This window comes from Pagrus major, chromosome 8, assembly GCF_040436345.1.
Source record: "Pagrus major chromosome 8, Pma_NU_1.0".
NCBI lineage: Eukaryota > Metazoa > Chordata > Actinopteri > Spariformes > Sparidae > Pagrus > Pagrus major.
Genome location: NC_133222.1, coordinates 27,926,455 through 27,953,385, shown reverse-complemented (window position 1 = coordinate 27,953,385; position 26,931 = coordinate 27,926,455). Strand labels below are relative to the sequence as shown.

The following is a 26,931-nucleotide window of genomic DNA, read 5'->3' as shown; positions in this document are numbered from 1 at the left end:
ATACTCAGCCCTACTGAGGAACTCACACACCTGGGTGTGAAACACATGGTCAAATGTGACAATGAAGATCATGAGACAGATTTCAGCCCACTGACTGAGTCACCACGACATACCAGTGGGTAATAAAATATCACACTTACATTATTTGTCCTCCAGGTTTGGCTGGAAAACAAGTAATGCTCACTTTCTCTTTCCTCAGTCACTCAGACCTCTAACTTTAAATGTTAAACCGAACTCGCATTTTGTTCTTTAATGATTGGCCTGTAAATGGCATTTTCACCAGGAAGCCAAATACCAGTGCAGAAATGGGATGCATAAACTTAAGGTCACACAGTGTGACTTTGAAGAGGAATTAATTGTGTTAACAGACACAGAAAGGTTAAATACAAAGGTAATATCATCATAAGTAGTGTCAAAATAATGCGGCTTTGGATTTTTAAGTTTGGTTTGACAAGGAAATACAAAAAATTGCGTAATAATTCTGTTGTTCCCTTTAGAGCTGCAAAGATTAATCAATTAATCAATTATTTGTCAACTATTATATTAATCACCAACTTTTTTGATAATCAATTAATTGATTTGAGTACAATTTTGGGAAAAAATAGTCAAATATATTTGAAGATTTTCTGGTTTCTTTACTCTATGACAATAAACTGAATGTATTTTTGTTGTGGACTGAACAAGACATTTGAGGGCTTTGGGAAACACTGACTGACATGTTTCACCATTTTCTTACATTTTAAAAACCAAACAACTCATTGATTGATCAGTAAAATAATCAACAGATTAATCGTAAATGAAAATCATTCATAGTTCCCTCATGGCATGATCCTCCATTACTGAGCTACTGAAAATGGGACCAGGGAAAAGATCATGATGACATCCCACGCCACACAGTTTGAGTTTGACACGCACAATGTCAGCACCTGTTGAGTCATATCTGGTGGATGGAAAAATCATTTATCAATAGAGGAGTGGAGTTGTGACGTCATTTATCCAGGGGTATCAGTATGATTAAGGTGGAGGTGTTTTCATTTTTTACTGCACACAATTTCTCCCATAGCTGTTCTGCTTTTTGTCAGTTTATGGCTGTTTGGCATTTTAATGGAGCTGCATATGTCGATGTTACCACGTGCACATACGGAGGCTTCAACCAACCATTATTATATTCTTTGTTGATCTACTGATTATGTTTTTGGATTTTTCATTTAATCAGTCTATATAATGTCAGAAAATTGTGAAATAGCCTATTTCAATTTAAAGCCCAAGTTGATGTCTGCAGATGTCTGTTTTTTTTTTTTATAAGCAGCCCAAAACCAAATTTAAGTAAGTGAGAGTCAAGAACATTTGTGTTTTTGCTCGAAAAAATTACTCAAATCATTAATTGTTTATCAAAATATTTTTTTTTCTTTATCAGACAAATCAATCAATTCGTGCACTCAGCTTTTTATACAAACAAATTGAGATGTGTTGATAATGCAGAGATGAAATACCAAATGAACTTGATCCTTGATTTGTATACAAGGATTTTGCCTTTTTAGCAGTATGCTTTCCTCCGTGATTACAGATCGAGCTCAAACACCTGTATGGTTATTGTTATAATGGGGTTTAGAAGGTAGTGTCATGTTGTGTGTTACCTTGAGATTACAAGGCCTATACATTGCTGTTAATTTCCACAACAAATCATTTAAAGATGCAGCACTCTAAAATCAAACTTTTTGATGAATTAAATATGACTTTCAATCCCTGTTGTGACATAATCAAGTAAAATCTGATGTGGTTCATTGTCCAAGAGTATAGATCATGTTTCCCATAGCCCAAGATGACATCCTCAGATATCTTTTTGTCCTCAACCTGAAGATATTCAGTTTGCTGTCATCATAAGGAAAAAAGTGTGCAAAAACCAAACAAAAACAACAAAAAATTCTGTAATAAAGAAACCAGATAATCTTTACATTTATGAAGCTGTAATCAGAGAATTAAAAAAACGCAAGGCCTATCAAAAATAGTTGGCAATTAATGTATAAGTAAACAACTAGTCGATTAATTGTTGCAGCTCCATTCTGAAGGCATCATGTGCCAGAGTAGTCTATAGTGATGACAAGCCTTCGTCCCCATTCAGGGAGACTGCTCTGCCTGCGCTCTGCCATACAGGACAAAGTGTTTGAACAGACTTCAGGTAAAGCATGGCAGATATTACAGGACTTGTTTAACGTTCTGTTTGAGGTTGCTCACAGTACAAACAGAAGGAGATTAGAAGAGATGGTACATTATCCTCCATGTTTACATAAGAAGTCAGTCTACATATATTCTTTAGTGAAGAAGGGGAATCCTTTTCATGGCCATTATTTCCTTGTGATTGACAATTGGTATGTGGTTTTGGATAATAATTGAGGTGCTATTTGAATCTATCTCAAATTTCTGGTGATTATGACGATTAATGATTATTCATTTTCATTTGGAGACAGCAATGTTAGTCTGAGACAGCCAGGGCTTTGTATGTGTGTGTGTGTGTGTGTGTGTGTGTGTGTGTGTGTGTGTGTGTGTGCGTGCATGTGTGTGTGCACGCGCATGTGTGTGTGCATACATGTACTTTTGATTGGGAGCAGGTTTACAATCAAACAGAGGGGCTGTTTACACCGTCAACAAATCGAACTGCTATGTAATAGATGCTAATTACCTCCATTCAGAACCAGTGCTTTTCCACGATGAGCCAGTAATTGGCACAGTTTGTCCCTAAATAAACGGCTCAATGTTTTTTTTATGATGTATTGGGGACGTCTGCCGATACAGAGGCATTTAACAAAACACTGATCGCATTATGTGGTTAACAGGTGAAAATGACAGTCTACGCTATGGATGAGAATTGATAAGATTTTATTGATACCATTGCCATTATCAATTCTGTTTATTGGTCTGATTCTTTATCGATTGACTCCTGATAAATTTTTGTTTAGCTGGCTGTAGTCTGAGAGCTAGCTGTAGCAACAGTCTGTCTGTCATCATCTAAAATGGATAAAATCAAAGAATGTTTGTGCAGCAGGTGTTCTTAGTCAAAGGCTAAATTTTTTATGAATGCCTGCCTGGCATTCTTGTTATTTTAACTAGAGGCTGGCCGATGGATTTTTGAGGCTGATATCGAGGCAGATTTAAGGGAGTAGAAAAATTCTGATATTAATACATGGGCCAATATTATTTACACATCGATTAGATACATAAAGACATATTTTGCAATGATTCTTCAAATGTGGTCAAATCAAACACTGACAACGATACATATGTAATGAAGGCAGGATATTTTGCAGTTTAACAGAAAAGTTATTCAGTGTTATTCACTTATTCATCAGTGCACAGAAACAGAACACTTCAACATTTGTTTTAAGTATGTTCTGTTAAAAAGTTTTTATATCAGCACAAATCAGACAACATATACACCAATACCTATATATTTGTGATGCCAATATCTGCCAATAACATTGACTGACCAATAAATCAGTCGGGTTTTAATTATAACATATCCTATTTTATTTACCTGTGATAATGGATGTGCTACTTGGAAACACAGCATATTGCCAGTGTTTCCACCCTTACTTGAAATAATCATTTTACAGACATTACAATAAGAACTATCATTGTAACTTCTTCTAATTGCAAGTTTGAGGCAGCGTAGATGCATGACTGTGACGTCGTTGTTTTACTGTTAGAAAAATGTGCCGGCATTGATAAAAGGAACTGATGAGCTTGAGACACACAATTCAAGAGGGGATACCTTGCTTAAACAGATCAGTACTTGCTATCTCCACGGGTATTAAACAAAACACAGTGGGACAAAATACAAAACAGTAATGGAAATCATTTTAGAAAAGATATGATTTATAATGACATATATTTCATTGCACTGTGGAGTTTCAGAGTATTCAGCAGTTCAGTAATTAATATTCCATCAATCTATCGTTATCATAAAATCAGACTAAATGGCCTTAGATTTTGGATATTATTCAATCATAATAACATTAGTGTTGTCTTTTCCTGGTTTTAAAGGCTGCATTACATGTAGGGATGAAGTGAATTGGTGTAATTTTCTGAACTCACCGGACTGTTATAATACTTGCTTTTAAGACATGCACTGGAAAAATGTAACTGGCCGATATACTCAGACTTTTTGTTCCTAAAATGGGTCAACTATGTTGGATACTAAATTTGTGTGAAGTCTCACTGGAAATGTAACTTTTAGCAGTGATCCTAAGTACACTACTCAAAATAAGGTTGGGATACCAGTTTTTTTAGTGATACACTTGATTGTTTATTCTGTGATATTTCTGAATTATATTTTGTGTTATGTGAATATTTTTGGTCAAAAAAAATAATGCGACACATTTCATTTGACTTTTATTGCATATCCATGCACATGCATATATGCACCCATAGAGTTTATATACATTTTTCACCACAGGTTGAGTAATGACAGAAACACTTATCCCCTTTATCAGTGTGTAAATCATGGGTGGACCTTTGTTTGCTCTGTTCTCCTGTCGCTTTGTCTTGAAGGAATCAAGCCAGCACGGCCTATCTACCTCTGGGCAGGATGTGGAAATTCACATTCCCTCAATTTTGTTTAAATCGGTCAGTTGCTTTCACTGTCTCCTTGTGTATACAGAGGTGAAATGTAAATGAGTTAAACGGGGCAAAGGGCACAGGCAGCCATATGTATAGGAGGAGAATGAAGCTCTATAGTCATGAGCTCGTGAGGATAGTATAGAGATTGTTAAAATGAGTGGAATCACAATGAGTGAGTGTGTGTGAGTGAATGAATGAATGAATGAATGAACAACAGAGATACTATGGAAGACCTCAGCAGGATGAGAACATATGCAGAGAATGATGCAGGAAGTGAGTCTAAAGTTCTTTCAGTCTTGAATCAAGTAGTTAAGTGAATCCTGGAGGGGAAATACCAAACAGATGATGAAAGTGAATCCTAGCACAGATAAGAAGGGACTCGACAGATTTGAGCAGAGTCGAGGTGGTCGTGATGGTCGCTGTCAATAAGTGTTGTGGATGGAATGCTGGAGGGCGACCGGGTCGGGCTGGTACAGCGCTGGAATGCAGACTTTCATCTGCATGGATCTTTCTCTGCTCAATGACGCGATTGTCTTTCATCAGAGGGCAAGCTGAGGAAGAGGAAGAGGAAGAGAGGTTGAAGGGGTTGGGGGGGACTTGTTACAATGTTCACATCTATATTAACACCTGCTACTGTAAGTGGAAAAGTTGCTACATCTTATTGTAGCACATTGGACTAATAAATGAATGATTATTTATGAAAGACTGTGTCTCTGCAGACCATCATAGACTTTCACCAAGTATGAGCCAATCAGAGTGAAGCCAATTAATGTCACAGTATTTTCTATGATCAGCTCTGTTCAGGTGTACTCTACACCAGCGTCAGTTTTTCCTACCAAGCTATTAAGGTGAACCAGCTCTTTTATAGCTCTTAAGAGCTGCTCTGAGTTTATCACCGTGGTGATACATTACCCGGCACATTGTTTACCTTTGCTACCATAGAGACTGCATACACGGCAATTAATGCTCAGGTGCTGGCCTCAGGTGGCTCCCCTCATCGCCTCAGTAACACCTGGAAGTGAGAGAGGGCGAGGTGGAGGGAAACTGGATGGACGGTCAGAGGAGAAAGACATGAACATATGCTGAAAAGGTTCAATTGATTTGAGAAAAGGTCTCACAGGAGTGATACTAAAGCCTGATGTTACCTGTTTGTTCTGAGGTCATAACTTTTTTGACCATTAATCACTTCCCCATGGCTTTGATCATTCGCATTGGTCTGCTGTGATCCCATGGGTGATCTGATTGGCTAGAGAGTAGGCCTGCACGATATGAGGAAAATCTACGATGTGCGATAACCCTGTTCAATATTGCGATGACGATATAACTTGCGATAAATAAACAAATATTGAAGTTTGCATATTATTAACTATACAGTTAACAATAGTGTTTCTGCATTAATAGGTACACTGCTAACATAGACCCGAAACATTGAATAGCCAATGCCCACTGAATAAAGAATGAAATAAATTATTTCGAACATGCTTTTATTGAACAAACTGCACATGAATACCCAACCAATTAAGCAGAACATTAATTTAAATAAGACATTATAACTATATGAAATAAAAGTTTAATTTCCCCTGCTCCCTTTAAACTATTTTCTTGTAAACTCAACCAAAACATCTCTTACCATGCAGAGTTGAAATAAATAAAACATCCAGGGGGAAACAACTTAAATAATTAAATAAATATAAATTAAACATGGCACTTTAAATTAACTGTAATATCTCTCATCACAATCATCAAGGCCCTAGACTCTGCCTAACAAGGTGCAGAGATCTGTAGTATGAGGGACAAAACTGAAATAGAGTAGGGCCAGCCCACTAAATCAAGAGAAAATAAAATCAGGAAAAAATATCTACCCGTTAGGGCAAGTTACAACCTTAGTTATTCCCTTAACACAAGTTCTTGGCCAAGAAAACCAGCATGTTAACTTTGTTAGGTTTCAGACGTGTACGGTGACATGTTACCACATTCCCAGATGTGCTGATGTGCTCACACGGTACCTTACTTTGTAACACGTTGTAACAGTCAGTTATTTATGTAGCGGCACTAGGTGGCGCCTCCTTTTGTGGGTAATGTAACCTGTACGATGAAGAAGAGCAGGTGTACTTCCGCTCCTCATGAGAAAGGATACCGCTAACAGAGCGAAGACTTCCCTTTTTATTTTGTCTTTATTTTGTGAAGTGTTGGTAGAAGAACCTCGGCCTGTGTTCATTTGCATGTATGCCTGTAACATTAGTGCCGTAGAGACCTGGCATGGTATGGTCAGTGTTATGAATAAAAGTGACGTGCGGAAACCCCCACATGTTGCCTGCCGTCTCTTGAGTAACCGGAGCAACCGCACTAAAGTGGACCATCACCTTCCCCTTCACCAGCCCACGTTACAACGTCGTCTCTCCTGAATCCAAAATAAGTTCATATAGCAGAAGTGCTGTTTCTTTTCACCACAAGGTCTTTGTCGACCACATTTTCATCGCTTTTTTCTCCTCCCTCAGCCATCATAACCTGGCAATCACCACCAAACTGATGCCGATTAATTTTGTCAGGGTAGCTAACGGCTAGCTGGGGCTTCATCTGAATGGCCCTTGTATCCAGGGCTCTGTCTGATAGGCTAAATGTTGGCATGCTCACGGTGCATGCATGGCGCATGTAAACAAAATGATTTTTCTTATTCATCGCATGTCAGGCAGTCTTTTGCGATGTGTTTATCGCACATGTTCATATCGCGATGACGATGAAAATTCGATTTATCGGGCAGCCCTACTAGAGAGATATGAGGCCCTGCTAATGTTTGGCCTGTGGTCAGAAAAGGACAGAGGAGAATGTGTAACACTGAGATTTAAATTCTTCGGAAGTGTCCTGGAATATTACAACATTAAAAGTGTTACAAAATAATTTCTTGTACACATTCACTGATGTGTTCATTTTCCCATGGCTTTTCCCCTTACTCATGAATTTAAATGCTCTTTTACCAAACAAATAAGTATTGCACAACATATGTCAGGCTGATAATTTATTGAAGCAAGCTATGCTTATCTGTAAATTTCCTCCTCCCTCAATGTCTCCTCTCTCTTTATACCATTATGCACCTGTCAATTTTGACAATTTTGCATAATAAGAGAAAATTGCTCTTTGCAGCAGGCAGGCCTTGGTTGGGCTGTGTGTATACATTATCTGTGGATGACCCAGGGGGAACACAACGCACGCGCGCACACACACACACACACACACACACACACACTCAAGAGGTGTGTTGTTGCAGAAAAACAAACAGTTGTAAGGGTGTGTGTGAAACTAAAATTGTCTCTCAGACACACCCAGAGGAGGGAGGAGAATTTGGAGAGTGTCAGCCTGAAGGAGTACTTTAGGGATGTCTACAGGCAGAGAGGATAGAGAGGTCTCTGCCAGGGATATCTTGCAGGTCTTTTAGATGAACTTTTGTCAAAGGGGACCAACAACGACAACCTCTGCTCAGGTGTTCGGATGAAAAGAGTCAGCTGACAGTGGTATTGCGTGTGTGTGTGAAAGTCTGTGTGTGTGCTGCCTTTTGCTCCCCACAGGCCTTACCCTTTCCTATTGCCGCTCACTCGGTATCAAATCAGTATATTACACACCAATTAATAGATTTTACCCATGACCACAGTTGTGGACTAGTTTTGCTTAAAAAGAAAGCTGTTGTTTATGGGAAGTTTAGACTAATACACATAAACTGCTATTTTGCTTCAGCACCCCAAATGCAATGTGCTATACCAGAAATCCTCCAGGGTTATTGTATGTCCCACCATGAGAGATGGCATGGCAGTAATTAATTCTTGGTTATGTATTTAATTGCACATAATCAATTTTGACTTCATATTATTAAAATTTTATGTGATAAATTTAGCATTACGATGTAAGCAGAGAAAAAAGTTTGAAAGTAGAGAACTGTTATCATGTCATCCTATTATCTTGCTTTAAAAATGCAGCAAAACAAAAAATAAGCTTTGCTGTGGATGTATTAAGAGAAAACATATGTGGCTATGGAGAGGGCGGAGTTTTTTTTATTTTTATTTTACCTTTATCAAAAAACAGATGCCAGTTGCAAGTGGCAGTAGTCACATTGAGAGAACTTGTTCTTAAATATCTGCCATTAGTAAATCTCAATGCAGGCATGTGTTTGGGCTCCACATCTCAAAATGTTCTGATCATGTGTCACAGTGTGATCACTAGGGTTGGGGGAAAAGTTGATTCCTATATGCATTGCTCTTCACCTGTCACCTTTTTGTACATAAAGGTCGTAAAAATGTGAATTCCTACACCGTTTTTATGTTGGTTATGGCTGACTGGAGTGTCGCGATATTGCGATATTCACATCATAATATGAAACAATTGACATATTGATATTGTGTTAATAACACACATATAATAATATTGTGTGAATAATCCAGGGAAGATGGTAGGCATTGAGCATCTGTTTTTAATGAGTTCAACTGGTTGCCCTTTCATTTTGAGGGTAAGTAATTACCAAAAAAAGAGACAAAACACAGTTAACAGTGATAAAGATGGATTTGATTGCTAGCATTTCTTTTTCAAACTTTCTATAGATACCACAGTAATATCTTTAAAATCTGATATTTCGACCAACTGGATGATGAAACGTAGCGGACGTGAACATGTGTCTATGTAGAAGAAATAGTTTTGTCTATGTTGAACTCCCATTGGTGTACAAAGACTTCAATAGTATTATTTAATTATTAACTGCCTCTTGATAGACTTGATTGATGTCTTTAAGCCTTTAAAATTAAAGGTCAATTATACTGCATATCTTTTTTTTTTTAGTTTATATTACACACAGAACAACATTTTAAAAATATATGCAGAACAAAGCACACTGATGCTGGTTGTGGTGTTAATACGGTACTTAGCTTACTCGTTACTGTCTGTATGGTAACATGAAACCTTCTGCACAAACCAGCTAGCTACACAGAGCCTCTGATTCTTGTACACACACACACGCACGCACGCACGCACACACACACACACATACACACAGGTACAGAGAAGAGGAAGGGTGGAATCTTGAATTCTGGTCAGTCAGGTTTGACTGGTTCTTTTATTTAGAGGGAGACGAGTGATCCTGTTATCTAGACACACGCACACACACGCGCGCACACACACACCAACACATGTACATCACCCTCACCCACCCTTCCCAATCCCATTTCTTTCCTTGTGTCCCACCGCCAAATAGCTTTCAGATACCTAAGTAGGATCCATCAATTCAGTATAGGATTTAAGGCATAGGAATGACTCTGACTTGCATTGTGAATGTGTTGAACAGTATGAGTGTGTGTGATGTTAACTTATTCACCTGAAGTGTTTACATTCTGTCCTTCACCTTGTGACAGAAAGTGATGACAGAAAAACAAAGGTCAAAACAAGATCATCACTAACAAATGTGTTTAGCTGCTGTAAACCAGATGAGTGAGCCGTGTCGTGTAGTATTCCTGTTTACATTCCTTTGGAAAGACAAAAAGATGTGTCAAATTTTACTGAAAAGGAGGTTGTTGCTGAGGTTTAATTACCTGCTTCATGCTGCCTTCACTGTCACCGGACTCTACCGGCATCGGAAATATGTAGCAAACCAAACAAACAGCACAGTTAATCTGTGTTGTATCTCACCCCCAATGTGTAGTTACATTTTTGAGGCTCATTTGATAGCATGGACTTTTGGACTTTTTTTCCAGATGACAGAGGGTTTGGCCCTAGTTGGTGAAATATTTCAGCCTTGGGTAAATGGTGTATTTTGCTATCTCTCTCTTTCATCTAGTGTGAGTGTAAACCTTGAGAGCATCCAACCTTCACACCGTTTTCTGACCCTCCTGCTGTCATCCTTATCAAACCGGAATAGCAGCACTAACTTATAATTAAGTATTAGTGTGAGCAATATAACCTAAGATTTATGTCACGTTTTGTAGTTTTTGTATTATATCACGGTATTACAAATAAATAGATATGTAAATAAAAGGAATACTCCACTTGACTTTATTATACATCTTTTTCATTATATTGGCAATGTAAGGGAACATGTCTTTAGAAAAAACATATTTGTTTCTTCATTTCAAATAGGAATAAAAATTAGGTATTGGCCTACATGTGTATCAGGAGCACTAGCCTGTCCAATTATGTAGGCTAGGCTAATTAGTTAATGTGATTGTGATGTGAATTTGGCATCTCAACAGCATTTATTTGTAGAAAACCCAATGAATACTTATGTTAGCAAGTACAATAGACAGTGTACAAGTCATGTCTATCAAGTACATTTACATACAGCACCAACAGACACATGAGGATCACCCACTACTCTGGCTATTTAACTGGCTTCAATTGAGGCTCAACGTTCACACAATTTCTCTTGAGTGTCCCTTAATAATAAATTCTCCAACACTGCTCCAAAAGACTTGTGTGCTACAATAGACGGAAAATGGCAAAACTAACAGACTTACAAACATGATTAAATTTTTCACCTGTAATTGAAACATGAAATGATTAATGTCTTTTGCCAGTGTATTTGGCTATCACAGCTGCCATCAGTGTTTTACTAAGAGTTGATAAGAGTGAATACAGCCAGGTGTGGAGACTGGTTACTGGTTCCCAGTTCCCTAATCGTGCCTTACACCTGACACAGATGAGATAATGAAGGCCTCTGTGAGTGTGTGAGTGTGTGTGTGTGTGTGTGTGTGTGTGTGTGTGTGTGTGTGTGAATTGAGTCAGTGTTTTTACGTATTTGATAATGTGTGAAATAAATTTATGAAGGTCAATAGGCTTTGGTTAGTCACACTGTTGGATTCCTAAATAAATCATTTTCTCTTACATTTGTTGTAATCTGTGCAACTGATCGATGTGCTACATGAGTATTCAGAGCTCATGGCCTTTTCAGTGTTATTGAACTTTCCACAGTGTTACTGAACTTCAACCTTGCTCTCTCCACGTTTCCAACCAGGGAACTGCTGTTGGCACACCCTCAGAAACACACACACACACACACACACACACACACACACACACACACACACACACACAGCTGTCACAACGCTTAGTTCGTCATAGGTTCTAATTCAATAAGGAGATAACAGTAGGGATTAGAGTGTTATTTTCAGGATTACTACTTCGGCATCAGATTTTATTTCAAGGTACAAGGTTGGGCTTTGATTATGTATCATTTTTCAACATCACAAAACAAAATCTATAAATGGATGAATGAATAAAGGGTCATTTTTTATGGCGGAGTGTGGATGATGAATTGAGGGCCTCACAGCCTGATGAAAATGGCTGCTCTGTACACTAGTGGTACGGCAACGGATACTTCTGTATCTTTTGCCAGACAGCAGCTGGGTGAACAGACTGTGGCTGGGGTGGGTGTTGTCTTTCTATTGGTATCTTTTTGGCTCTGCTCAGACATCTCACTTTACTAATATCACTTATGCTTGGTAGATGGGTACCAATGATGTTCTGGGTGGCTTTAATCACCTACTGTAGAGCCTTCCTGACCTTGGCGGTGCATGTTTGTGATGTTTCTTGTCAGGATCCTTTTTATTGCTCCTCTGTAAAGGTTGACAAGAACTTGGCACCAGAATTTAGCCTTTTTAAGCTTTCTTAGGAAGTAGAGGCTTTTCTCTACTTTTTTTTTTTTTTACCAGGATGGTGCTGTGCAATTACCATGATAGGTTGATTTCCTGTAACCTACAAATGTTCACCTGCTCTACCTCAGCTCCACTAATGTAGACAGGGGTGTGTCATTGCCTCCTCTTTTCTAAAATCTACAATCAGCTCCTTAGTATTGCCGCCAATGAGCAGTAGATTGTTCTCTGTGTACTAGTGTTGTCAAAAGTATCCAAATATTGATACTGAATATTTCAATACTCTTTTCAATACTTTTTTTGCAGTATCATTAATCTAATACAAGCTGTGTTCTTTGCTCTCCTCTCAGACAGCAAGTTGACACGTGTCGCTGTAGTGTCCACACCCCACCACTCCAGAATTAAATTGACTTATACACGAGCTTTGTTATATTTATCGTTTCAGAAAAATCTGAAACTTTATGCCCTGAATGTTGTGGCAACTGTTCCCGGTGGTATCGAATTTGGCTTTGATAATGATATTTTTCAAGGTATTGTATCAAGGTTAGAAGTTTCAGTATTGTGACAACACCACTGTGCACTATTCTGTGAGATTGTTGATTTCCCTTTCGAAAATGAACTCTCATTGTTGATTGTAATGCGGCCGATGATGGTAATGTCATCTGCATACTTAACAGTAAAGTTCTCTCGATGTCTGGTAGTGCAGTCATGGGTGTACAGTGTGAACAGGAGGGGGCGTCTGTTTGTGAGGAAGTCTAATATCCAGATGCAGAGTGTTTTTAGTTTTCCAGTCAGCTTCATGGGTGAGATTGTATTGAATGCTAAGCCAACATTTACAAACAGCATTCTGATGTACCTGGTCCTATTCTCAAGGTGTGTGAAGACAGACTGGAGGGCAGTGGATATGGCATCCCCTGTGGTGGAGAACCAGTTTCTCAAAGCACTTCATCATTATGGTGGTGAGAGCACAGGGGGGTACAGACTAGAGACGGGCGACTTATTTCATCTTCCTCTCCTACCGCATTTTATCCCATGTTGGCAAAGTGAGCCATGTGTGTTATGTGGGTCCATCTGTGGCCCATCCTCAAGTCACACCACAAAATAAATGATCTTCATATTATTATAGATTAATGGATATTTCTGGAAAACTGCACTCTGACCTGCCTAACATGAAAGAAGAGCAGCAAATAAGAAACTTGAAACTTGAAACAAGTGAAACTAAAACCAGGGTCAACTTCCTGATTGCACAAGTTTGGAGTATCTGACCCCAAATTACGAAAGTCCCACTTAATTCTTTTTGATATATATTTATTAATTAATATAAAACATTTGGTGTATGAGACCAAATGTGTGAGTGTTGAGCTCTCGGTGTTGTTATTACGAAATTGTCATATTGTCATAGAAGTCATAAACTACCTTAGCCTTCCTAGGTTGACTGACTGACCCTTCTCATCTGCTATGTAACCTGAGACCAGAGGGGTTATGAAAACAGTTTCTAGCATGAAGGTCACCTGTAGAGTTGCTACCTTTGATGCTCTGTCGTATTTTTGCTCTTATTTACTTACTTAACTCTAGGAGGAATCCTCAGTGATGCTGCCTCGTTACTTGATAGTGGCGGTTAACCAGAAATGTTGGCAACAATTAAGGGTCAAAGTAGATGTGTATTTTTACTTTCATGAAGGAATAGAGTTGGTAGCTGAGCCAAAATCAATATAAGTATGAGAGATGTTCTAATGACTTCACTTCTATGTGCCGCTGTCATCATCCTTTGATCACAAAATTTAAATTGCACAAACAAACCATGACCAAGTCTGCTTTCAACGTGACTACCCAAAAGGGGCGACACCTTCTCAACTTTCTGCTTCACACACAGCTTCTCCACCTTTAGTCCCTATACTCTCCCTATCATGAGTCATAAAACACACAGTAATAAATGAAAAAAACAGACACACACCCTGCAGAGAAGGAAATCAGTTTTTCTGGTGAGATGAAACAATCTTAACACAAATAACTGATTTTATTTCACCTCAAAAAGCACAAAATCATTATGAATAAAATACATGAAAAAGAAATGCATTCAGATAGGCCTCGAGTACAGTGTTTTTCAGGGTTAGAAGCTTTTACAGCACATAGGATAGAAGATAATAAATAATGATAAACTTTATCTATGCAGTGCTTTGCTAAGAGTGATTTAAAGTCTATCAGTTAATCAGACACTTTCTCAATCCATGTTTTATTTCAGACTGGTCAGGGAATTGACACTGTAGGCAGGTATTATCAGCGTGTGTGATGTTGCAAGTAAGCTAAATGAGCGTAGGTGCTAGACTTTAAAGGCTCTTCAGTCCGTCATAAGTAGTATTCTGGATAATAATACTAGTTAGTTTTGTCATGACAATAGTCAAATATTTATGTTTGCCCTTCAGGTTTATTGACAGTTTTATTTGGTGGATTGGTTTAATCTTTAAGCCTTGACAGCCTTCAAGTCCATTGTCATTGTCTTCACTGAGTCACGGTGGGCAATCAAGTCAGTTTTGTCGTAGGGATGCACAAATTGTTTTGTCTTTTTCAGCCAATAACAGTAACCGATAATAACCTGCTCTTCGCGGTTGATGCCAATAAGATAAGCAATTATTTTACATTCTTTTATTTTAAAAAGTTCCTAACCTGTAGGTTATGCACACCTAAGCATAAGAAAAGGCTTTCTTGTGTACACTGCTTGGCTCCACCCATGTACAGTGCATGTTCTGCTTGTACTTCTTCTTTGTGTTAATTGGCAGATCACAAACCAACTTTACCAACTTCTGTATTGGAGTGTATAACTGCTTCGCTTGTTAAGTAAAAAATTAAAGCAATTTCACTTGGTATTTTTTTTGGTATGTTTTGGCTAATATTGCATAATTGGATGATAGTCAAAAATGTCAGTTGCCCATTATTAGTCTAGATGTTTCCCTGTTACTTAAAATGGTTAATGTGACATTTTATCTGTGTTATGTATAAGCAGTGGAAGTGTGGCTCACCCATGTAGCCCCCTAACCTTCACCTTTGTCTTACCCCACCCTCTCCTCGATTCAACTCTGCCTCAGTATTTTTACTATCTGCTCGGCCCTTCAACCCCAGTTTTAACCCTCTTCTATCAGTTCTGACCTAAATGATGTCATACGACGTCAGCACAATTCAACCTGGTTTGTCTTTCTTTCCCCTGGCCGAACTTTGGGATCACAACAAAGGCTAACAAAATGAAGCAGGATCATTAGACCACAACCAATATTCAGCTCTAGGGCTGCCACTGCCGATTATTTTCATTATCGATTAATCTGCAGATTATTTTCATGTTTCATTGATTAATATTGTATATTACGGTAAAATAATATTTTGGAAAAAATGCTGATTACAATTCACAATGTAGCAAATCCTTTTATTAAAGAAGCTGGAACCAGCAAATGTTTAATATTTTTGCTACTTCATCACTTTTTGCTACTTTTTTTATGCTTTATTACACATACTCATTCATTTAACTGGTTGTCCATGCCAACCTAGATTTTCACACGTCTGAGGGACATTCTCTCTTCCCAACCTCAGTCACCTATTGCACTGGAAATCTCTTTTATTCCTCTTCACCACACATTTAAATTGTCCACCCACATTCTCCTCCCTCCTCCTCCTACTCTCCCAGCAGGCCGACTATAGTTTCTGTGTTGTGATGGTACCAGGCCACATCGCCACCCCACTCTAGTCATCTCCTTTGTTTTTTGTCTTTCTTTCATGTTGCCCCTCCTACTGGGACAGAGCTCTCCCTATGTCTTTCTACTTGACCTCAGTCTCCCCTGTAAAGTTATTGAGTCACGCTGCCCTCTCTGAATCATTATCTTAATTTTGTGTCGATTTAATTGTAATTCATGCACACACAAACAGTTACCTGGAATATACCATAACCTAAAGACCATTCTGATGTGCCATGAGAAGGGAAGTTGAAGATTTTTATGAGTTCCTGTTCTGAGTCAATAATCTACTTTTAACAGCAAGTACGATGCACAAGGGATGAAATAGTAATTGAGGTTTGTTTTATAAAAGTCACAGGTCTCAGGTTTGACATATATTGTGAATGAATGCTGTGTAAGCTTGTTGACTGCTTTTAATCACACTCTATTAGCTGGAACATTATAATGGAAGGTCTGTTCAGTGTAATGCAGTCAATAGGTGTCATTCTTGACATGACAATGAGTCGACGTTGGGTGAGAGTTATGTCAACAGCTCAAGCATACCACCCATTGTCTCAGCTCAGGCATGAAGAGTGTACACAGGCACTCCTGGGTCGAACACATAGGAAGGCCGACAATTAGTTGGTGAACTCCTGAACTGTGTACTTAACAACAACTAGCAAATGACCCGCTATTCATTTGTTCTTTAGCTCTCTGGCTTTATATTCAGGCAGTAACATAGAAGATGTGTCAGAGCAGGTGACAGAGTGATAGCACAGCGAGAGATGGACTAAATGCAATAAGATAAGGTCAGTAAGATGGAGAGATGGAGAGGGTTAGCTTTTACCTGAGTTACGACACCTGAGTATGGATTTCAGGAGTGTAATATTATAAATATCTATACATTTGTTTCCTTCAATTTAATCAAACATAATGGAAATCAAAATCGATTGAACATGAATATTAATGACTTAAATAACATTATTAAAACACAAGGAGTGGACAAAATAACAATAACAGTGTACCTCATAACTCATAGTACATTTTCTTTATTGTAATTGTAATTTTATGAGTATAATCTCTACAGTTATTACGCAACCATCATAGTAAGTGTACTTCTCTGCATCAATTAAAAGGAAGTTGACACATTTACCATGTCATGATGATTGTTGTCAGATCTTTTGATTAAATGTGCTATTGTCAAGCCAAAAGAAGAAAAAAAACTTTCAAACATTTTAACAAGTCTTTTTCTCACTGCTCTGTTTGTTAGTGACCACACTCTAGATGTATCCTCCCATGGAAAATGTAAGGACAAAAACAGACCACATCGAGTCATTCGTTTACAGCCACAGCCCAGCAGATTAAAATCAAGAACAAACTGTGGTTAGAAAAACTCCTATGGTGTCAGTGTGCCCCTTTGCTGTTTTTTCACACTGGAGACAAGATGTGTTTTTAGTTGCTCGTTTCGGGTAAATAACAGATGTGTGGTTGGACATAAACCCAATAAATAAACCCCCACCACCTGTTGAGATATTTTTATCAATCTCCGGAACTGGCAGCACAACACATTTCTAGTAACTTTCTCAAATGTAGAATACATAGTGAATTAAATATTAACTATGTTTTTTGTCAATCTGCCGGATTAAATAACGGTTAAAGATTTAAATTAAATGTGAAACTATAAAGTAAGTCGTAGCCTGTGCCTGAACTATGATGTTCTGTTTGCTGCTACTGTGTGAAGGAAAACATTTCTCTCTGTCGTGCCTATTCAAAATCTCAACCATAAGGGCACCGATCACCTCCACAAACACTGAAATATGTGGTTTTATCGTTTTCGAAGGTGAGATGGCTACCAAAAGAAAGACATTTATGTTGTTCAAAGGTGGGGTTGTGTAACTATCAACAAAAGCACTAAAAAAGATTGTTGCTTAATTACTTCCTTATCAGGTGAGTACATTAAAAACTTTGTTGTCCTTGTTGATGAGCAGGCTCAGGAACACTGTGTAGCCATGGTGCTGTGGCTTTGAATTTCCCTAATGAGCTTTTTTACTTTTCAGCCTCTCACCTTTCCATGCTCTACTACAAGCTAAAGAAAATCTCTGTCCAAACAATATGCAAAACCTGATAAAATGCTGAAAGGTCACCAGCACTTTTTGTTATCCATGCATGAAATAGTTGGACCTGGATATGGTGGTGGCTCAGCCTTGCTTCCAATTTTGCTCAGTGGCTCAGCATTTCCCTGTAGACCACCGTTATAAAAGAGATGTTTGTTAAAATGCTAACATGACACCTCAAACTGCAAACAATGTCAATTATGAATCTATTGTCAGTGTTTTTTTTTGTTTTGTTTTTTTGGTAAAACTTTCCTTGAGCTGAGATTTTAAATTTGTAACACTGTTAAGCGTAGGGGGCCAAGTGGGGGCGGGGGAAGCACTACTGCACATATTCAGTGGGCCACATAAACAGGAAGTAAACCCAGAAACTAGCAAACCAGGCAAGTAATTCACATTTGACTTAATAGGCACACTCTTTGAATAGGTTATCTAGTTCCACTGTATTTCTATGCTGTTACTATAAAAAAGTGCCAAGCGATCCTCTCAAAGGTGGATGCAAAGCCTTTAAAGGCGTGCTATGTAGTTTCAGAGAAGAAATTCAAACTCAGAACTTTAATATTCACAACATTAATGAGGTAATAATACAAACTTAAATATGTATTTATTCCATAACTGAATAATAATTCTCAGAGGGAAAATAAGGTCCCCAGAACATGATTTGAAGCTAGCAAGATGGCAGGGTCCACCAAATATAAAACATTATGAAATTGTGTTGTCTTTAAGGGTGCACTCACACTTGGACCTGTTGCTCCGTACCGTGCTTAAAGGAATAGTTCACTCTAGAACGAAAGTCATTATCGACTCACCCTCATGCTGATGAAAAGTCCGGTGTAGTTTCTTATTTCTCAAAGTGCAGCTGGAGACCTGCGGGAGTACCCTCCGGCAGGCATAATCCATATAACAAGCGTTAATGGCGTCCGAGATGAAAAGGTCCATAAAACTACACAAAAACTTTGTAATATTCCTCAATACTGCTCGTCCGCTGCAATCCAAGTGTCCTGAAGTGGAGACATCCAGAGTTTACTCGAAACGACGTCATTTAGTACATTTTTCTAGCCTCAACAGTAGGGATGCAATGGTAAAGTTTTCCCACAGTTCGGTATGCATCACAGTTTTTGGGCCACGGTAACGGTGCGGTTTCGATATCTTAATATAAAACTACTCACACTAGCAAAGGCAATATTGCATGTAAAAATAATTAAAAGCAGATATAGTCAAACCACAAACCTTATTATAAAAATTTAACACTTATCTTAATTGCCTTCCATAAAAAACATATGCAGTATCCAATCAAGTTAAACAGCAAACATTATTGTAGTATTGTATTGTACTGTATTGTATTGTATTGTTTGCCTTTGTGTATTGAACCTAACAGGGCATATTGAACGGTTCGATAAAATATTGAATATAGTGGCATCCCTACTAAACAGTCACTATACTATATTTGCCTGGAGACACGCTCCCGCGTTCACGTGAGTCTCCCTCACAGCGTTTGCGCTACGGAAATCGCGCAAGACAAGATCAATGAGACTCGCGATTGATACACACCGGTATTTAAATCCTGCTGTGAGTTTCAAAGTTTCAAATCACTAGTGCAGGCAGATCCCTCTTGTGTTTGTGTGTCGCTCGGTTGCTCACAGCAGGATGTAAATACCGGTGTGTATCAGTCGCGAGTCTCGTTGATCTTGTCTGGCGCGGCTTCCGTAGTGCAAACGCTGTGAGGGAGACTCGCGTGAACGCAGGAGCGTGCCTCCAGGCAAATATAGTATAGTGACTGTTTAGGCTAGAAAAATGTACTAAATGACGTCGTTTCGAGTAAACTCTGGATGTCGCCACTTCAGGACACCTGGATTGCAGCGGACGAGCAGTATGGAGGAATATTATAAAGTTTTTGTTTAGTTTTATGGACCTTTTCGTCTCGGGCACCATTAACGCTCGTTATATGGATTATTGTTGCTGGAGGGTACTCCCGTGGGTCTCCAGCTGCACTTTGAGGAATAAGAAACTACACCAGAATTCTCATCAGCATGAGGGTGAGTCGATAATGACTGAATTTCGTTCTAGAGTGAACTATTCCTTTAAGCATGATTGTCCCTCCTCCCCAGTCCCCTGCTGGCCTGTACTCACTTTGCTCCGGCCGCAACCGGGCCTGAGGTTGGAGAACAACAAATAGAACATGACTTTACTGACTTTTTGTGGCTTACTTTGTGTCATTTTGGTCATCGACGGCCATCCTGGATTTCTTCATTATGCAAGTTGGCATAGTACACAAGATTATACTTCATGTCTATGTTGCGCACCCATGCCTGTGCTGGTACATGAGCAACTGTACCATGCCAAAGCACACCTCTTCCAACTGTGCCAGGGCCAAGAATGTGTACTGGGCATGAGCACGGTACAGGGTGCTTACACTGGTCCAACAAACTGGACTTTGGGGATCAAAGAAGTGTTTAGTGTTTATCTCAAAATGTGAATATGACAGCTGGTTTAGTTAATATTTAGCCCCATTAAAACAACAATAGTAGTTCAGAAGTTAAACTTTTACAGAACTAGAATCATATATATTTTAAGAGGAAGGTTGAAGCCGCGAGTGATATAATCTAGATGGTGATGGGATGAAGAGGATGGCTGAAGATCTGGATGTGTATGAGCTGGACCTGAGCACTGGGTATGATTAACTGGAGGTGAATGGGTTAGAGCAGAGAGAAGAACAGATTTGAAGTTTGACGGCAATGACATGATTGGTTGACTTGATCGTGGCAGAATCTGATTGGTGTAACTGAAGGAGTAAACGCCCATAGTCAGCTGATTAAGTGGGGAGAGAGAGAGGTAGGGAGAGTGGAATGAACGATAATATAGTCCTGACTGAACTTACACTGAGCTTCATCTAATGAACATCACTCAGTGTTTTCACTGCTTAGTCCATCATTGCTGCCTGATCTTGCCTATGCAGGTGTCTGAAATATTTATGCTGGGGGCCTGTGATAGCATTTTACAAGCTAATGGAGAATTTAAAAAAAAAAAAATGAAAGTGGAGAAAGCATATTTGGAACATTAAGTAACATGGTTAATCAGTGTGTCCAGTGTGTTTGAATCTGATTTTGAGCAGCAGGTGGATCTGTGAACAGAGGCCCAATTGTGGTTATTAAACACATTTGACAAAGCTCTGTAAAGAGGCAGGATATTTTACAGTTAAACAATAAACTTTATTGCCTAAAATAACCCCAGTTCACTGAAACAGTAATTTTTACTGGGAATTTAATAATTAAAAATCACCCCAAGCATTTTTCTGCTTAGAGGAGGCAGCTTTTTCTGCATTATCATACCGAAAAACAGAGTATTCATATAGGTGCATATCAGGCAACATATACGCCGATACTGATATATCTGTAAAAGGCCAATATTGGCCAGGTGATATATCGCTCGGGCTCTACTCTGTAAGTTCTCTTATTCAGGATTTTTATTGAAAGTGTTAAGTAACAGGAACCAGTCAGTGATCAGCATCAGTAATACAACACAACTTTGCTTCCCTCCAGTTATACCACTACAACTACTATAAGTAATACATGCTAACGCTTCTCTGATTTTTCATTGTAATATAAAGCAAACTACATCACAGATCCACATTCACTCTTATTACATGTATGGTCAGAAAAGCTCAATTAAAGGACTGAACCAGCTTAAATTGTAGGTATTCTACTTATCCTGTACTGTTGTGATGCTTTGATGTGTGCCATATAGTGGCAGATCCTATTTACTTGTTTGTTTCCATTGTCAGCTCCTTGGAGAGTAAGCCTAGGTGTTGCACAGTGGGTATAATTTGCTCTATCAGAGCATTATGCAACAGAGGGTGCAAATGTGGGGTGTGTGTACTGTCTGTATTTTAAAAAAATGTATTTAAGGTGGTATGTGGAGGTTTACACATATTTCAAGATAGAATTGTGAGGCTTGTGTTTGCATTGCCTTTTGAGCAAGCACATTATCGTGACTTGAACATAAATGTGGAGAATATATTGTAAATGTTTGCACTGATGCATTAGAGTTAAGATTTTCTGTGTAATCACTGCAGTTATGTTGGTTTAAAGTTAGTCAGGATTTTTAGTTCATATTTTGAATTCTGTCACATTCGGTGTCTCACACTTTTCTGTCACATCTAACAAGATTATATTTGAGCAGAATATTCACATTCACAATACTGGCCACACACACCACACGCACCACACCTTCAGAAATGATGCCGCACCGTTCCAGTGACCTTTGTAAAGTGTGTGTAAAGTGGGGTGAGGTAGAGAATCACACATAACATTTGTTCGCTCACGTAGGCCATGACTGCTGCTGCTGATACAGAGGGTGTGTCTTCTCATTGCTTTCACTAAAATAAAGCTATAAGGCTACTTGTTTTGGTATCTGTATGTGTGTGTGTGTGTGTGTGTGTGTGTGTGTTTGTGTGTTTGTGTATATATATATTTATGTGTGTGTGCGTATTGGTAGCTTTGAGCCAATAGCCTTCGTTGTGTTACACTGTTTTTTTGCTACTAAGTGTAATTTTTTTTATATCAGCTCTGTATCACAAAGATGCTATTCTATGTCTGCTGCCCATGGGCTATAGATGTAAATTTGCTTATAGCTAACTCTGTTACAGATAAGAAGCTTGACACTGTCCCTGGCAGATAAACAAATAATTATCAAATGTACAGGTCAGGATCACCCATAACAGCTCTTAAAAAATGTATCTCATCTTTCTGATGGTACATCTCAACCTCTATTTCCCCCAAAACACTTACATTTATATATATTAATATCAGTTGCTCAATCTTTTTTAAGCCACTGGATGTGTCATTTTGATACAGTTTAATAACTTACTGTAACATAACTGTATTAGGAAAATATACATATTATTATTTTTATTTATGTTAGACAATGTTCTTCTCTTGATACTGTAGACAAGGCCTGGTTTGTATTACGGTACCGTGTTCTCATCAAAAACTGGATCTGGAAAATGGAATTGATCTCATATAACTACATCAGAGTGAGTTTCAACATGAAAAGTATTCTTCCAAGAAGGAACAAGGAAGGTTAATAGTCCCTTTGTTTCTTTTCTTTTCTTTTCTTTTTCTTAGCACAGTGTGATAATGGGTGGTGTAACGTTGCCCCTGTAGGTGTTGAATTGCCATAGGTGATGTTAATAACGAACCGTAGGGGACCTGTGTGTGTGTGTGTGTGTGTGTGTGTGTGTGTGTGTGTGTGTGTGTGTGTGTGTGTGTGTGTGTGTGAGTGTGATAAATATTTCACCTGACTGACAGGAACTTAACAGACAATTGCGGTCTCAAAGGATGAGCAGAGGCAGCCAGTTGTGGATCAGAGAAGAGAGATAATGTAACACTAAATTTGTATCTTAAGCGCTTAGTCACAGAGGATAGGACTCCAGATAGAGAAATGTTTCAGTCTTTCCTGTTCTGCATTGTGATTGCAGCAAATACAAACAAAACTCTAGTTTCCGTGTCACTCGTGGGTAAGTGGAAGCATTAAGAAGGGAGTATTCTGCTGGTGTCAGATACTACTATCTGCAGACATAATTCCACTAATAAGATATTACTTGAAAGTATTGTTCTTGCAATTTCATATATAACATTGTCTAACTAAAACGTTCCTTAGCATGTCACATGATCTGCTATTTCAGTAAACCTTAAGAACCTTGGACCATTACAGAAAATTGGCAATGAACATTTAATATCCAGGAGACCAGAGTAAAGACACTACCACAAACTATACACGTTCCAGCCATATTCTAGTCTGCAACCTACTCTTGTTTAAAAAACTTCAAACAAAATCTGCTATTTGTAGGTGGCTTTAGGTGCTTACTTCACAGAGGTCTGCAGCTGTACTATAGTTCCAACGTCAACTCAGTTTCATGGCAAAAAGTATGTAAATGTCAACTTTTCAAACTACACCTGCATCATATTACACCTCTCTGCACTGTCTGCCTGCCTGTACAGAATGCTCATTATATTTGAAACTTCTCCAATATTATGGCTAACTCTGCAGCTTCAGTTTGCCAGTCCTGCATTGAGATACTCATAGTGTGTTGCCTGACAAGCATAACCAGTTAACCACAGTGGTGACAAATGGTAAAACTGGGTCACCATAAGAGACTTTTGTAACCACAGCTGCTGTTGGCTGAGGGGACCATACTGCCAACTTAAAATAACCATCTTCCTAGCTCACAGGTGGCAAGCATTTTAGACTAAAAAGATAGTTGTAGATGGAATATTCCCTGAGTAGGACTCATGGCACAAGTTTACACTCAAACTGAAACATTTTCAATGCGAGCAGACATGTTTTTTGTTTCTGCTCAAGTCCTCCAGAGCAGATATACATTACATTTACATTGTGGTTCTTTCGTGTTTCTTTTCTGAACATGAATACGTATGTGCTTGTCAGAGCTCATTTATTTATTTCCAGCTTATATTTGCATTTGTCATTATTTGCATCAATATGGATTATGAAGTGTATAAGGCCGTGCCCTTACAAATATCCAGCAGTGTGTGTGAGGCAGCCACAGTTGCCACTTCCTTTAGTTTTGGACACGCCACTAATGATTCATTCAAAAACACCCAGCACATAGTCTGTCTTGATAATGAGGACTAGGTAGAACATTTTTGTTGTAAACCAATCTGTTGTAAACCAATCATTTTTTTTTTTTTTTTTTACCATTTTTACCATTTTTAACAAGAAAGACAAGCTTGTATATGAGAAGAAAAACTGCAGCAGAATGACCAAAGAAACAAGGACCGGAACATCATGTCAGATCAATGTTGAATAAGGTTTTACCCATGTACCTGTGGAAACATTGACGGTTGAAGGTGCTTTTCAGTCATATAAAGGTTCAAAGTTTGAAGATTGTAAATGTTGAGCTCACATGTAGTCATAACCGTGAAATATATAACAAGGTGAGCAGGCTGTTTGACTCACCAGAGCAGAGCAAAGGGCAGCCCCTCTGGAAACAGACACACACATACAGATCAGTGTTTGTATGTCTTCATCATACCATAGCTTATTTGATAGGGATATAACTATATTTATCTCTGACTTTTGCAAAATGAAATGAAATTGGGAAAGACTCAAAAGGCCCAAGAAGTACCACTTTAAACATGTGTCAGTCTGGGAAAAACAAAAAAAACATCCACTATTTTATTTTGTCACAGCTCTGTTTACTCTCAGATACCCTCTGTTGTTAACTGTTTCCGTTTTTGTCTGGTTTCTCTTCAGACTCTGAGAGAGAGGAGGAAGGGCAGTGAACAGACAGACGGACAGACGGCAGAAAAGAAGGTGAAGGAGGAGGACGAAGACACCCCATTCAACCGCTGCAGCTCTGTGGACCTGGACAAGGTCTGTGTGTGTGTGTGTGTGTGTGTGTGTGTGTGTGTGTGTGTGTGTGTGTGTGTGTGTGTGTGTGTGTGTGTGTGTGTGTGTGTGTGTGTGTCTGTTTCTGTGAATTAGTTGGTATGCGATCACATGGAGAGAGTGTAATCCTTCATGAAGTATCTCTTTGTGTATATTTGTGTTTGTTGAAATTGTTCATTGTTACGTGCTCTTGACTGGAATGAGAATGACTGAACGTGTGTGTGTGTGTGTGCGCGCGCGCGTGTTTGTGTGAGTGTGTGCGTGTGTGTGTGTGATGGGGGATAGAAGAAGAGTGAACAGCCATCAGGTTATTGACCCTGCCTCATTCCAAAACTGTCCCTGTTTGTTTGTAGAATCTGAAGTTCTCACACTGCTCGACAAAAGCACACCGTCACTACCATGTGTATATTCTTCCCTCTTAACACCAAACTTTCCCCTTTAAAGAGGTGTATGTCCTCACAAGTATACACATAATGACCCACTCGTTCGTTTACTAGGGTCACACTCATGTGACTGAGCAATCTGACAAGTGTTTTCTACCAGGTCCTTCCACAGCCCAGTGTGATGACAGATTCAACCAGTCCATCTTGTTCACTCTGTTGCCAGGCATCACTGTATTGCGTTGGGTGCATCACACTTAACCGGTCACATTGTAAACCTGATCTTACTGGGCCTCATACACCTCAATACTTCACAGTGTTTCTGCCTTTACAGCTTCACCTATCATTCAGCTCTTTTAATAAAGTTGACGTTTTAATCCTCTTGTTTTGGTATAATTGTAAAATAAACCTTCACCTCGGACACTCCCACCACAAAGCTCTAGTATGGTTTGATTTAAAAAAACAGAACCCAAGTACCAAATACAAGAGGTGTTCCTTTGAGTGTGGCTGCAGTGTTAGGAACGTCACTGTAGTAAGTTTAATGTGAAGCCACCTCCTTGTTCAGGTATGCCGTATTTTATGCCATTGTATTGTTGATACAGTTCAATGCACTGGCAAACTGGTAAAGCAGGAATGCAGCTATAGTCAGTCTCACATTATTTAGATCCTCACTTCATCTTGCATCAAGTCAGGTGTTTGGGGGGTGTGTGTGTGTGGTGTGTGTATGTGTGTGTGTGTGTTTGTGTCTTTCAACAATTTGTCAGAGCCATCTCACTCAGGAATGAGCGGCAAAACAAATACGTGCCGTGGTTTCTTTCTTCTTTCGTTTTTTTCCATTTGTTAATTTAGATACAGAAACTCTTTGTACATGTCAGCAAAATTCACCTGTTGAATTTTAGAATAGTATTAGTAGGCATTTCGGGATACTCAGAATACATATTAAACTACAATGGCCCACAATTAGAGCGCATACCAAGGCCCAACAATCCCCTTTTGTACCGACTCAAAGATACCAGCCACCTTAATATGCCTCATTTTTATATACAGTACATGTATGTGTATATATATATATATATATATATATATATATATATAT

At 38.7% G+C, this 26,931-nt stretch overlaps 1 protein-coding gene across 1 annotated transcript in view; it reads left to right on the top strand.

Annotated features, from left to right (window-relative positions):
• The window catches only part of fa2h (fatty acid 2-hydroxylase), a 37,319-nt gene that overhangs the window by 1,765 nt on the left and 8,623 nt on the right, over positions 1–26,931 (top strand). Inside the window, exon 2 of the mRNA XM_073471637.1 lies at positions 25,321–25,440. Within this exon, the coding sequence (XP_073327738.1) occupies positions 25,321–25,440 (120 nt within the window). The remainder of the gene's footprint in view (positions 1–25,320; positions 25,441–26,931) is intronic.